The 14,986-nt window shown below is 27.8% G+C and overlaps 2 protein-coding genes across 2 annotated transcripts; one reads left to right on the forward strand and one right to left on the reverse strand.

Moving 5' to 3' along the window:
- Positions 1-1,577: 1,577 nt before the first annotated feature.
- On the reverse strand, positions 1,578-2,738 carry LOC113871836 (proline-rich receptor-like protein kinase PERK2). The gene is made up of 4 exons (XM_027508931.1): positions 2,429-2,738; positions 2,122-2,148; positions 1,918-2,001; positions 1,578-1,804 (listed from the first exon to the last, which is right to left on the reverse strand). Exons 1-4 carry the CDS (start codon positions 2,721-2,723, stop codon positions 1,578-1,580), a joined length of 633 nt encoding a protein of 210 aa, XP_027364732.1. The 5' UTR covers positions 2,724-2,738.
- A 2,054-nt stretch (positions 2,739-4,792) lies between these two features.
- Positions 4,793-5,953, forward strand: LOC113873126 (non-specific lipid-transfer protein-like protein At2g13820). Its single transcript, XM_027511117.1, has 3 exons — positions 4,793-5,189; positions 5,536-5,574; positions 5,669-5,953. The coding sequence occupies exons 1-3, from the start codon at positions 4,871-4,873 to the stop codon at positions 5,788-5,790; spliced, it is 480 nt and encodes a 159-aa protein (XP_027366918.1). The 5' UTR covers positions 4,793-4,870; the 3' UTR covers positions 5,791-5,953.
- Positions 5,954-14,986: the final 9,033 nt, after the last annotated feature.

Here is a 14,986-nt window from a genome sequence, read left to right on the forward strand (position 1 = left end):
TCTTGTGTTCTTTGTTGGTCTTAGTCCTAATCTTGTTTTTGTTTTTGGTCTTGGTGTTGTGTTCCGTGTTCTCGTACGTTCTTGCTCTCGTTTGTTTACTTGTTCTTGCTCTAATTTGTGATTTTGTCCTTGATCTTGGTCTATTTCTCGTTCTTGCTCTCATTTGTGTTCTTGTTCTAGATCTTTCCCTTGTTCTTGCTCTTATTTGTGTTTTTTTTTTCTTTATCTTTGTCTCGTTCTCGATCTTGCTTTTATTTGTGTTCTAGTTCTTACTGTCATTTGTGTTTTTGTTCTTGATATTGGACTCGTTCTTGCTCTTATTTGTGTTCTTTTTCTTGTTCTGAGTCTCTTTTTCTTGTCTTTTCTCTTCTCTATTTCTGTATACTTATATACTTATCAGTTTTACCTTTGGTGACTCTTGCAATTTATCAAGATCAATACTTCTTCTGCTATAAAGCTATCATAGATGAACTGAAAGACCTTGTATCTCAACAGTAATAAGAGTAGCGAGGTACGTATACTGCTTCTACTATATTCTTTAATCTACTATATCCTTGTTAAAATTATTCTTTTTTCTGCTGATGAATTACTGTACTGTGTGATGTAAATCCAGTGTCGGCCAAAGGTATTAAACTACTTGCTTCTTTCATATTCTATTTGGTTCCAGCAATGCATTATGTCTCCCAGCAGCTGAGTCTGAAGCATTAGCATTCTTGAGATAATGTCATTGTGATCGACTTTTTAAAAGAAAAAATGATCATTTTTTAAAAGTAGAAATTTATTAGAAGCTGATAGAAAGTAATTATTCTCTCAAAGTAAGTTATTCTTTGGACATGATCTGAAACTTCTAAGGTGATTGTTAATTACCTATTTGTAAGTCTGTTAACATGATCTATCCAATAGATTGCAGATAATTGTTGGGTGTCAATGGGTAGGGACGGACAACAAAATGTATCAAGAAATAAAACACCCATAATAGTTCGTTTTAAAGTTATGTGAAATTAATAGAATTAATTTTAAATTATTGAGAATTTAAAAAATATAATCAAATTAATTTCATTTATAATTTTACATTGGAACATATGTTCATTATTAAATAATATGAGAATTGATTTTTCAATATATTCCAAAATAAACAAGGTTACATAAGGTAGTCCGGTTTAGCAAAGAAAAAGTCTCAAGCCATTTGGAAATTTAAAAAAAAAATGAAAAAAGAAAATTCCCATGGAGAATAGATCACAGAGATAAGACTCTATATTCAGGGCAAATGATTGATAAATATTTTTCCCCTTCCTTTCTTGGTTCAGAAAAAAAAATGAACAAACTGATTCCTAAGTTCTAACAGAATACAAATAACTTAATTAACTTCTAGTCAATAAAACAATAAGAACTCTAGTATTCATTTTTTCATGTACATTGCAATGCAAAAGCTTTTTTATTTGATAAATACTCCTCAAATATGGGGTCTGAACCAATCATATAAAAATCCCTACGCAATAACCACACTGGAAAGAATATGTAACAACATATACATATATATATAGATACTTGTACATAGGATATGCCAAACACACAACCTAGTAGTATTTGAGAACAGTATATCCAAGTGCAATCAATAGAAGTGAAGATGGGACATTGTAAGATGTTATGGCAGATGATGGAGTCAGATCAGTGCGGCCACTTCCCGTTGATACAGATGGGTTGCCAGAATCCACCGATGGAGATGGTGGAGTCAAAAGAGGAGGAGTTGTGTCAGACTGTGGTGCCACAGAAGGTGAAGTAGGAGAGGGAAGGATAGTAGAAGCTGCTCAAAGAAAAATTAGTCTGATATTAGTATCATACACTATATATTGAAGCTACTCTTAGCACTCAAAACCGTTACAATATTTGCATCTATGTATTAATGAAGTTAGTAACCTTGAGGACTAGGAGTTGGAGTAAATCCAGGAGGAGAAGATGGAGCTGATGCAGGTGAAGGAGATGGTCCAAGAGCCACTGGTCCTGCGAATATATATCAAAATCATTCAATAGATTAATTACAATGGATTAAGATTTATATAAGAATTTTTTTGCAATATATATATATTGAAATAGAAATGGAAATTTTGCGTTTTGGCTTACCTGGAGCAGGGAGTGGTGAACCCGAGGCTGCAAAATAAGTAAGGGGAAAAGAATAACACATCTTAGCCTTACCGATAAACATGAATAAGAATAAAATTTAAGAAGATTTTTATGTAATTATATAGTTTCTCGGCTTATTTTTACAAATGTGTTTTATTATTAAACTTCCAAAAGATTAGATTGAAGTGAAAAACATTACAATTATAATTGAAATCATGTTAATAAACTTAAAAATCGTTACTAAATTAAGTAAAGACAATGAAATTATATTACATAAATAAAAGAAAAAGATTGAAGAAAAAATTACCTTTGCATTGAACTGGGACACCAGGCATGTTGCATGCACGAGGGAGAGAGATGGCCACGGTTCGGTTAACTGGAATTCTGAAGGGAACGCTGCCAGTGACAACGAGACACAAACAGTCCATGCCACCACTTGTGAGGGACTTGAGGGCACTGCAACACTCCGTAGTTGGTGAGGTGCCATTGGGACTACTATTTGTGAGGAAATTCATACAAGGTGTGAAGAAAGTGCTTAGCATTGAAACGTTACATGGGGTGCTAATTTGGGCGTATGCTGGTGCACCCATCACCATAGCCATGGCTAGTACTAGGGCTAGAGGTCCACATTTTGCCATGTGTGTTGTCCTTTATGTTTTGGCAAAGAATTTGGAGAAATTAAGAGAATTTGTGGGGTTTAAGATGTACAGAAGAAAAATGTATTAGGAAGTTTTGATGGTTAGGCTAGAGGAAGATTAAGGGAATTTATAGAATGGAAGGTATCAATGAGAGAAACGAAGATTAGGAAGCTTCAAAGTTGGTTTAGAAGCTCAACTACCTAAACCAATCAATGCGAAATGGAAGAGTTTGAAGTAGGTTTGATTGGCATGTTATTAGTGACATCGGCAGAACCCACTTTAGCCAAGCATTTTATGCTCAACAAGTGGCATCCAAAACGTCTTACCCTGATTAGGTGTCAAACAATGTTGGGTTTTTGACATCATCCATGTCATATAATGCTTTGTTAGTTCAGCTGTTCAGGTGGATAACTGAATATTACACCAGCTTCCTAGTTCCTTTTCTTTCTTTGTTTCCTTTATTTATTGGCTTTTCATTGTATTTTATTTTCGGCAGTACCAATATAATATATTTATCTCCCATAGTCAATAATTCTTCTAATCCTTTTTTCTGGATCTTGCATTTTTAGTTAGGTCCGTGTATTAGTTTTACTTCCCATTTTTGGTCTCTGTGTATGCATCTTTTGAGATTAGGCTCGGTCAGTTGTTTTTTTATTCTTTCGAACAAATGTCAGTAGCCTAGTCTTAGTTGTATGTTTTTTTTCGGGGGGTCAAACTATGACTTAGTTGAAATGTGCTACTGGGGAACACAAACCCACCTAAATGGCCTTATACCCAGGCCTGCTTTTTCAGAAAATATATTTCAGTGGAAATTCAAGTAAAATTGGGCTCTGAGAAAAAAAACTAATATTGGTCTAAGCCCAAGCATCTGCCATCAAATATCTAACCTTGTTTTCTAAATATATTTACACACTAAGCTTTATACAGATGTTTCGGCTATGGCCCAACCTTCATTACTTCAAAAAGGATCAAAATATTTTCGCCACAGGCTTGTATATATAATTTTGAAAAGTCACAAGATAGCATTTCGTTTGGTAATTATTTTAACAATGGTTCATATTCTATCCACGAGGCTCTTTAATATATTTTAAATATTAATTATATTTTAAAAAAATATTATTATGGACCAAAAAATTATTTATTATTAAATACATTTTATGTGAAGTCTATTAATTTTTTTTACACTTTAACAATTTAATTTTTTTTATAATTTTATAATCAATGAATAATCTTTTCTAAGTTTATCCTTATCAACGAATGAGCGTTTGGTTAAAAATATGTTTTTCTTTTTAGAAGTTATAAGATAAACGAAAAATATAACAGAAAATTAAGTAATGTTTTTTATAAAAATTAAAATACTAACTATTTTTTTACTATAGTATAATATCTTAAACGTCAAAAGGAAAAAAAAATGAAAGGAGAACAAAGGCCAAGACTTTTTCAAAAGTTAAAGAGTGTAGTACAAGCAGTTGAAATTAACTAGGTTCTCCATATGTACCAGTCTCTCTTTTTCAAAAGACACTTGTACATGGTAATTACAAGAGAATTCCATACCCAATTCCCTGGACCTGCTTAGTTGCATCTTAAATGTGGCATCCAAATTTCCCTTGACGCTGTTTCCATTCCACAAATTTCTTATGTTGACTTCGGATTGCCAAAGACAAGTTACACGAGCCAAAATCAATAGATTAAGCGTAAAAAACACGTAGTTCGTTTTATGGAGTCATGTTTTCAAAGTCCATGATTTCAACTTCAAACAAAAAATGCTCGACAAAGTTCCATCAATCTAAAATCTTAAAGGTTGGTCATCCACATAACCGATTCATCCTCAGACTTTTCTATGCAAGCTAGCTAATTTAATAGACCAAGGGTCCAAATCTAAGCGTCTGAAAAGCTTAAAATACAAGGGTGCCACCAAATACCAAATACTAATAGATCCCATTTGGGATTAGTTAACCCACATAACCTGCCTATTTTTCTTTCTTCCCCTCTCATCACTATAAAAAGCCAAACAACCATCTCTTTGTTACACCAAATACTAGCTGAGGTTATAGTCATAAACAATATCCGCTTCTCAGTTAAAAGGATTGAACCATATTTGTATAGTTCCAATGGCACAGGGGAAAATGAAGATGGGTCTAGTTTTGGTAGTAATGGGCATCCTATATGGAGAAGCTGCGGCACAATCAAGTTGCACAAGTGTGTTAGTGACCCTCTCACCGTGCCTTAACTACATCACTGGGAACTCCTCAACCCCATCTTCAGGATGCTGCTCACAGCTAGCCAGTGTTGTAAGCTCACAACCACTGTGTCTGTGTGAGGTTCTTAACGGGGGAGGATCATCACTCGGAATCAACATCAACCAAACCCAGGCTCTAGCCTTACCTGGTGCTTGCAATGTGCAGACCCCACCCATCTCCCAGTGTAATGGTAAGTAAAATCACTAAGTTTCTTCTATGCTCATCATATTAAACTGAATTTTCCTGTCACACGTACTTGCCAAATATTCACTCTTCTAACAATGTAAATAAAAATGGGATTTAAATCTTTCCAAGTTGTTAACATGGTCATGAAAACGAAAGGAAAAGTATGACTTTTATTAAAGGAACTACCATGATTAATTGAAAGACCTACTGATTAAATTTAATAGCATTTAAAATATCTAAATTCATAAATATTAACCTCTAACATCAATAAGATAGAATGTAATTATAATTCATATATATATATATATATATCTTGGTGCTAATTAAATTGCATAATGGTTTGTGATCAGCTAATTCGCCAGCAGAATCTCCTAATTCGGATCCATCAGGTAAACAAAGTTAATTCAACAAGTTGAGAAAGTGATATTTGCAACCCTAGTTTTCCATGTTAAGCGTTAACAATGATTTGACAATAATTTGCAGGAACCGTACCCACAACAGACAATGGCGCGTCCGGTGGAACTTCGGTCAAGTTATCGATTCCTCTGCTGTTCATTGTTTTTGCAGCAACATATTCTTCATCAATCCGTTCTTCTCTCATTTAATATGATATCGACTACATGTGTGTGAAAATGGATATGTCATTTTGTTCCTTAGTTTCAAGAGTACGCCCATATTCATTTATTTGACCTGTTCTTGGTTACATAATTTTGTATTGTCGAGAGATATTCATTCTCGCCTTCACCAATAAATATGGATTGTTATTTGTACATGTTTAGTTCCTTTAAATTGAAGAAATTGCATTTTGAAAGATAAATTTAATTATAATTGTTTATTAAAAGATTATTGATTAAAATTTTAATGATTTTATAATTTGTTATACATGTATATTTAATCTATCAAATTTTCAATTTGTTAAAAAAGTAATTTAAGGATTATAACTATACTTTTTTTTAAGTGCAATCTTCATTTTAGAGGATATAAATCTTATTAGATTTAACTTTGATAGAATGTTAGTATAAAAATAATTATGTTATTAACTAGTTAAAAGTATCTTAAATATAACTTTTAAAGAAATTATAATATTTTTTAATTATATTACAATTTATTATTGAATAAAGATATAAAAAAATCATGATCAATGTATTCTAATAAAATTCAATATTATTTTATTAAATAAATAAGTTTGTTAGTGATGCACTTTAGAGACAATTCCACATCAAGTAAATAATTAATTAAATTTAGACTTATGTTGTTAAGTAATATGATATAATAAACAATTTTTAATAAAAAAAATAATATAGTTATAGAACTCATTATTAAATTTGCTAAAAATTATATATCTTTCTCTCAACCTCGTTATCATAATACTCAACAATACAATACAAGATGATTCAAATTTAAACCAATTTGGTTTCCTAAAAATATTATATTGATATTATTCCTGTTAAAAAATATATTGTTTCATAAGGGTTTGGAATGTAAATAATCATTTTTTGTAACTCAAAAATGTTAGGGGGAATATTATTAGTATTTTGAAGACAAAAAACATTGATGACACAAAAAAAAAGAAGAAGCATTACATAAGTCTTTAAAATACGTATTCCGTTGATTAAATTAGTACTTCATTTAATGACATTAATAATTAAGTTGACACGCATATTTTAAAATATTTATTTAACATTTATAATTATTACACTTTAGGAAATAATCAATAGACAGTGTACAATTGTTAAAAACTGATAAGAGGTATCCAATCCAACCTTTCTACTATAAAACAATTTGCGACATCAGAAAATATGAAACAATTTATGCAAGAGGGGAAAAATGATAAGCTGTGAAATATTAAAGAATTAAATATATTTTAGATTCATAATTAAATTTTTAATAATTTAAATTTGTTATTATTTCTAGCCTTATAAATTTTGAAAATATTAAAAATAATTCTTATCATTTTGTTAATAATAACATAACATGTATTTATGTCACAAGAACAATTATTTTAAAATAATATGAAATATAATATGCCTATGCATATATAATAGGATTTAATTAGAATTCATTAATAGTATAATTTTTTACGAATTATAAATTGTTATATCAATAAAATTATTATATCAATAAAATTATTATTTTTATAATAATTAATTTGGAAATTATATTTATAATGTATTATAAATAATTAATAGTATAAAAATATTTACAAGATACATAGTAAGCAAACCTTAAATGATGTGTTATTAATAACAAGTGACTAGAATTTTATATCCGTGCAGCCCAATCAACAATTAGTCGCCAAGACCACACTAAATTTGTATTCGGTTTTAAGAAGACATCAACAACTTTTTGTCAAAAGAGAAGACCCCACCACCTGAAACACTGTGATCAGCAAAAACAATACGGGCTATTTTTTCTAGTCCATTGTTGGGCCAATCTCTGTTGTAAAAACTAGTAGGAGACATGTTGGACAAAACATTGTGGGTATCTGTAGTTTTTGTTTTCGTCAAAATTGCATTCTACTGCTTCATTTGAACGTTAATTCAAATACATAATTTAACTATCTTCATTGACACCCAAAAAAAGTTCATATGTTAAATGAACTACAAATTACATTAATAAGTTTAATGAATTGGGAAATAGCTACTTCAAGTTCAGTGGATTTCGTAGTCCTAACATTGGTGCAAGTTTGTACGTGTGTGTGTGCATATATATAATGGATGAACGATGAATCACTATTAATGCAAGAAATGAAAACAAACATTTCCATATATTATTGAGAGGGAAGCAATACACAGTCCATGACAAATGAAAATTTATTATATAGATGCACCTAGGCAATGTACAGAAACCATAGGCTACCTGCTTACAGTTTATCATTTCAATTGAGCCTCGGAAAATGACATATCCAATATGGCGTTCTTTTCTTTTGATGTTTTGCTTCCCTGCCTATTGAATTGCTAATTGGTCCTACTTGTTTTTCTTTTAGACTTTCAACTTCTTTTTCATATAGCTTCATTTTCACAATTCAATTTGTGACTGGACCAAAGATGTATATATGATGCAAATTGTTTTTTGTATGACCCACATCCACATATGGGAATTGAGAGCTACATACAAGTGGGCTTGGATTATAATTTCAATATTTGGTCGCAATCAAGCTTTTGTCATGACAAGTAATAACCTCCTTTTCCCTTTTTCCTTTTTTTTCTTGCGTTTTTCTGCCATCCCTCTCTATTTGATGCCTTGAGCATCTTCTGGCTGTATGATTTGAACTTGTTTAGACATTTTCAAATAATTATATCAGTTTTCATTAATCATTAAAATATAAAAAGGGATTTCGTCTTTCATAATTAGAAATCACCACAGTAGCATCCTTCATATGTATTTCAGTGTTAAATAGTAATTAATTAATGTACATTCTCTCGTTCCTTACATTATCTAGTTAACTTTTCATTTGCTAAAGCATGGAAAGTAAACAAAATTTAAATCCCGAGGGTGTGATTCGTTTGATAAATTAAGCTTCATGTGACGTACTTTACATATATTGTGTAGAATGAAAATATATTTAAAGTAGTTTTTAATTAGAGTGATGAGCATGCATGTCTAAAAAATCTATACATATGTAGTATGTCTAAATGAAATTTATTCTGTACCTAACAAATGTGGTGATAAGAAAATAAAATATTAGTAAATGCGGATATATACATATTTTTTAAAATGAGATACAAAGTACAAAATGTTTTTTTAATATGATGTCAGCGACTATTATAATTAATTAAAGAAAAATATAATGTGTTTAAGAAGTATCATTGTCAAGGGAAAAAATACAAGAAAAAGAAAGATATTTGTTTTACTTCTAATCTTAAACTTGAAATGATTGACATAAATGAAAAATGTAGCCTCTGCTTTTTTATTTTGCTTTTTCGTTTTTTTATTTCTTAAAAATCTATAAAACACTGTTGCGCACTGTATAGGCACACATTTGATGGGAGGTTTAGTTCAATTATTTAGATTTATGGATATTTTCACTTTAATTTGGTTTATTTTAATGTATGATTTCAGCAATTATTGTCCATACTTAAATGCATGACACAGTAAAATTAGTAAGGTCCTTGATTGGCCTACTCTAACCTAGCTAGAAACCGATAAGAGACCAATAAGAAGGGCTTGGTGGTTGATTTAATAATGATGTAAACCATTTGATAGTTAAGTTAGAAGGTACTTGTAAGAAAACTTAAAGAGACAATTGATTATGAAGAGAGAAAAAAGGAGATAAAATCTACAGTGCTATAAGCTCTTCTGAAAATAAATGTACTTTAAAATATAAAGTATAGATATAATTATTGATTAAAACATTAACCATAATTAAATTTATGATATAATATATAGACATGTATAATAAATTATAAAATTATTAAAATCTTAACTGTTAATTTTTAATCAATAAATACCTTATACTTTACCGATCATTTATACTGCTTTTACTTTTGAAAAATCAAATTTTGTATTCGGTACGTATAAACTTACTTCTCTCAAGCATATATATTGTTGTGAGTGTGTTTCTTAATAATGCAGCATAGTTCTTTTGGCTATAATTTTCAGCTTAAGAAATTAAAAGGCTGAAAAACAGTTTGTTTGCTTTTTTTCGAAAAACATAAAACTTGATGATTTGAAATAATTTATCTCGAAACAGTTTTCACCGAGAGAAGAAAAAACCTCGATGACAAGAGCACGGGCATAAACAATACCTAGATCCATGGATTTAAAATCTGGAGAAAGTTGAGCAGCTATATATTGCCATTAATTTTTTGAGATTACTTGGAAACTATAAACTGTGAAACCAACTCTTGTATTCTTAGGAACTTTAACCTAAGTTTCATCAGAGTTCCTTACTTGATTTACCAAGCTATACCATTTACGTATTACAAGAGTTATTTATAAAAATACCCAAAACGTATTCCTGAATGTTGTTATTTTTAATAAAATCTGGCAGAGAGAAATCAAGGAACGTAATGCGAGCTCTATATTAATTACATGGAGAGTCCTTTCTGGTGCCTTTTTAAGGCATAAAAATCTTTAATCTCTTACAACGAAAATAGTTCATCACAATTAACAAATTGTAGGAGCGGAGCTAAATAAATAAAAATCAGCGGGCATTCAATTCCTTATTAAATAAATGAAATAATACACTTTCACAGGTTATCGGATTCATGGATCAATTGAATTTGAAAGATCAGAAGCTGCTGAAACGGTAGACCCATGATAATCACTGAACCTCATGGAAAAAAGTTATATATATAAAGAAAGATTTTTTTATACCAATATAAGTATTAAAAACTTTTATATTTAATGAGTTTTTTTATTTAATTTCTATTTACTAATCGGTAAAATAATAAATAATATAAGAGTTTTTAACTTTAAATTAGTGTGAAAAGATGTTGCTGTATTAATGAATGAAAATGTTGCATCGATCTGGATTTGGATTCCAACTTAGTTGAGCTATAGACAAAAGCAATGGATCAATCCACGTCAATTCTCTAAAGAGGGCAGGATTGTGAATTAAGCGACTTGTAAATTTTCTTATCTATTTCCAGGGGCTTGAAGATGTAAGGTCCTTTTCTAAAACATAAGAAATGATGCTACCCCTCTGTCTCTTCTTTTATCTTGGCAAAAGTTAAAGTATTAGTTTAAAATATCAAAAAAAAAAATAATCGAAAGTGTTATTAATAAATTATATTATAACTTTTATTATATCTTAAAGTGTTTTTTAATTTTAAAATCATTTATTAATTTCTTCACTAATATTAGCAATTTTTTTAATCTTTAGAATTCCCGTGTTAAAGCAATTATTGCTCATGCCGAATTAGGATAATGGTTGAGATATGTAAATTTATTTCTTTTTCTTTTATCAGTGGAATGATTTGCATTTTAATGATTATATGTGTCCCAATGTACCTCTCAACTTAGACAAGGATATATAATAGCCTCAAATTTGGTAAAGATGGCGTAATAATAAATGTGAGTAAGCATGGTGTGCATAAATAGTATTTTATTTTAGAAAACATTTCTATTTAATTCAATTGTTTATCATGTATTTAAAAATAAGTAACATTTTTATAATTAAAAATCGAAAATATTTTTAAAAATCAAATAACTCTTGAAAAAGGGTCATAGCTGGTTGGAGTAATCATGGCTTAGGTTGGCTAAAACAAACTAACAAAATTTTCTTACAAGATACGAATATTATTAATGTTAAATATGACTTTATATTTTTAAATTTGTATCTCGAGCCAGCTTTAATGAGTTTAAAAATCACAAACTCAATACCCAACTTGAGGTGTGTTTGGTTTAATGTTAGGAAAATTGTCTATACCCAATCGTCCAAATTAACCAACCTATTTTAGCTCCCGTCAAGTCAGATTACTTTTGTTGATCCAGTCAACTAATTAAACTCGTGATCATCCATAATAGCTGGTGATGATTTCACAACTAAATATGAGTTATTGGAACGAAAGTCGTAATCATCAGTTAATAATGATAAGTGAGAACCGTTATTTCAAAATTTGGATTGAATCAGCCAATTTGTCAATTGAATCAAAAGGTGATTAAGTCATCAGTTTAGAGACAATTTTAAAAATAAGAAATTAAAATAATAAAACTACTTAATCTAGTCTCGAACTAACAAAAATTATTAAAATTAAGTTAGAACTTACTCAAAAATCAATTTAAATTAATTCTTTAAAATTGTTTTTTGAATAATTTAATTTAAAATAGATAAATATTCACACATGAAATATATAACTAAAAGGTTTTAATTATTTATTTGAATGTTTGTTTATCTTATGTAACGTGTGTAATATGTTTTATGTTAATTTAAAAATGTATTTATTTTTTATAACTTTAAATTTATTATTGATTTAAATTAAATTAATAAATTATAAGTCAGTATTTTATTAATTTTTCTAATTTAAAAGAATATTTAATTATTGTAAGAAACGAGGACATTGAAGGGTCACCACATGCATGATTTTGAATCAAACCCGTCGAAGGAGAGAAATAGTAATAATAAATATAAAAAGGTGATATACAATATAATAAAGATATTAAATAGAGATTATTATTTTAATATTTATAATCATGGTTGATAAAAATTAGCATCCAAGTCTTCTAGTAAAACCAAACCAATGACAGTGCAGCAAGGTGGTGTCTACTCGTCAGTCTCATCAATTTTTTGGTGTTGTAAATTGTAATAAAAAGAAATGATAGATACGCAAAATTTTATCATAATCCTAACATGAAAAAAAGACATAAGTGGCTGAGTTTAATTCTGACGTGGGTTCAAACAAGATCCAAGTCAACGTAGGTCCCTCTGCTCAGTCCACGTTCAAATGATTTTTTTTTAATATTACAAATACCTTTTAACAAAATACTAATAAGTGTCTTAAGTATATTAGCTTAAAAAATAAAAAATATATAAAACACACACACACACCCCTATATATGTGTGTGTGTTTTATTACTTATTTATATATTTTAAAAAAAATTAAGCAATATATTTAAAACACTGATTAACAAGACTTATAATTTTTATGAAGATTTTTTACATTCAGTGAGCTTAAATTTAATATTTCATTTAATATATATATATATATATATATATTATATTACTCAATCAATTATTAATAAATAAAACTAAATTTATATATATTTATATCATATATACGTTTTCAAATTACACCTGAAGGATATTCATTAAAATGATATTACTTATTTAATTCCTTTTATATAAATTTTCTGAAACAAAATAAAATAATATTTGTCCTTCTCCTGTTACTATTTATCCAAATAATTGAGTGATTATCATTTATCTTAATCAAAATAAAAGTATTTATAATCTTAATGTGAATTTTTGGCATTATTTATTTTTTTTGTACACGTTAAGAATTATAATATTAATAAATATGTTTAAATACAATAAAATGATTAAAAGATATGTAAAAATATTTACTTTAGACTAGACAAAAAAAATATTTAGTTTAGGGCATAATTTTTTTTTTAAAATGATAAAATATATGAAAAGTTTTCTTCACTTTTATTTATTTTACAGCTATTTAAAAACTTGTATATTAAAATTTCAATTAAACATTATTTATGTTTTTGTAAATATGTGATATTTTTAATTTTCTTTAATGTTGTTATTAAGAAAGATAAAATTCGCTTGCTTTTTACGGAGAAAAAAAAAACTCACTTATTTTAAGTTAAATGTAATGAATAAAAGCCAAAAAATTTGAAGATAAATTAAGTTTGAAAAAAATAAATATATTTTCCTATGTTAAGAATACATTTAAATTCTAAAATAATTATAGTATAATTTGTATTTTACGCTCGTTAATAACATACACGTATTTAATTACAGTCTTCCAATTTTGTCCAAAAAGTAAAATAAAATTAACTTTACTTAAATAATAAATTTTGTGAAATAATATTTGTACATAATACAAGTATTAATAATGCTATACATATCTTAAGAACAAAAGAAAAAACTGGCCTACATTTTTCCAATCCCAAAAATACAAAAGACAGTTCATAAAGGACCATTAGTATGTGTGTCTAAGTAGGGTTACATCATTATTTGAGTTTGAAAGTTGTTCACTAACTTCAATCGGGATTAAGGTTTTAGGTGGCATAATGTCGACACTATGTATTTTAATTTTCTTCTTAATTAATTTTTTCAAAGAGGATAATCTAGTAGCTACCCTTAAATCTGCTGAAATATAAAAGATTCCATAAATAAAAATTAATTACAGTTTTATCAAACAATTTATTTAAATGTATAATGTCATTTTTAAAATATAAATTAGTATTTATCAAAAATTATATTTTTATAAACATTTAATTTATTTAAAATTAATATACGTTATTAACATGTTAATATCATATTATTTAAAAATAAAATAATAAATTTTAATATTAAAAAATAATTATTAAATGAAGTAAATTAATAAAAACACATTTACACTAAATCTTATATAGTAAGTAATTTTTCATAAAATTCGATTTTTCAATTCAACTGCTATATAAACTAAAATTATACATTGGTTAAATTATTTATTTTAAATTTTATCAAAATAAAATACTATAAAAATATAATTAAGTTTTTTAAAATTTTTATATTTTAGAAACATATATTATATTAATTTTAATATATATATATATAAATAAGATATTAACTAGTTTTATATTAACTTAAATTTTATAAATTTTTTTATATACAAAATCTAACAATTATTTTGATGATAACATTATTCACTTAGAAATCGGAGCGTGGAAGTTGGAACCAGTGGTGAAGAAATCTCTTCTCTGCTTCTAAGCAGTTCCTGTTTGATGAACGGATAGCTCTGAAATCGACGAACAAAAAGAGTAAGAGAAATCATTAAAACAATTTTATTAATATGTTATGTAAAAAATATAATTTTTTAATTGAAATATTTTACTATGTACTATTTTTTAATTTAACTTTATATATGTTAATAATTTTGTATATATATATGTAAAATTGACCCTAAAAACTATTATGAATAAAATTCATACCCACCAGCGATCTTCTACAGTGCGACCATTGCCCGCATAGCCTGATTACAGTGTCATATTATTTATTAATATTTGGCTTAAATATTTTTTTATATTTTTTTTTCAGTCTCTTGAAATGAATTTCTTATTTTAGTCTTTATTTTTTATAATTTTTTATTTTTACTTTTTAATGGTGACGTGATTAAACAAAAAATTAACACATAACATTAT

Source organism: Abrus precatorius, unplaced genomic scaffold, assembly GCF_003935025.1.
Source record: "Abrus precatorius isolate BTA unplaced genomic scaffold, Abrus_2018 Scaffold7, whole genome shotgun sequence".
Classification (NCBI taxonomy): Eukaryota; Viridiplantae; Streptophyta; class Magnoliopsida; order Fabales; family Fabaceae; genus Abrus; species Abrus precatorius.

Coding starts and splice junctions, on each gene's coding strand:
- LOC113871836 (XM_027508931.1), bottom strand. CDS start 2,723: ATGGCTATGGTGATGGGTGCACCAGCATACGCCCAAATTAGCACCCCA. Junction 2,149..2,428: donor TGTCCCAGTTCAATGCAAAG/GTAATTTTTTCT, acceptor CTTATTTTGCAG/CCTCGGGTTCACCACTCCCT. Junction 2,002..2,121: donor TTCACCACTCCCTGCTCCAG/GTAAGCCAAAAC, acceptor ATATATTCGCAG/GACCAGTGGCTCTTGGACCA.
- LOC113873126 (XM_027511117.1), top strand. CDS start 4,871: ATGGCACAGGGGAAAATGAAGATGGGTCTAGTTTTGGTAGTAATGGGC. Junction 5,190..5,535: donor ACCCATCTCCCAGTGTAATG/GTAAGTAAAATC, acceptor GTTTGTGATCAG/CTAATTCGCCAGCAGAATCT. Junction 5,575..5,668: donor TCCTAATTCGGATCCATCAG/GTAAACAAAGTT, acceptor AATAATTTGCAG/GAACCGTACCCACAACAGAC.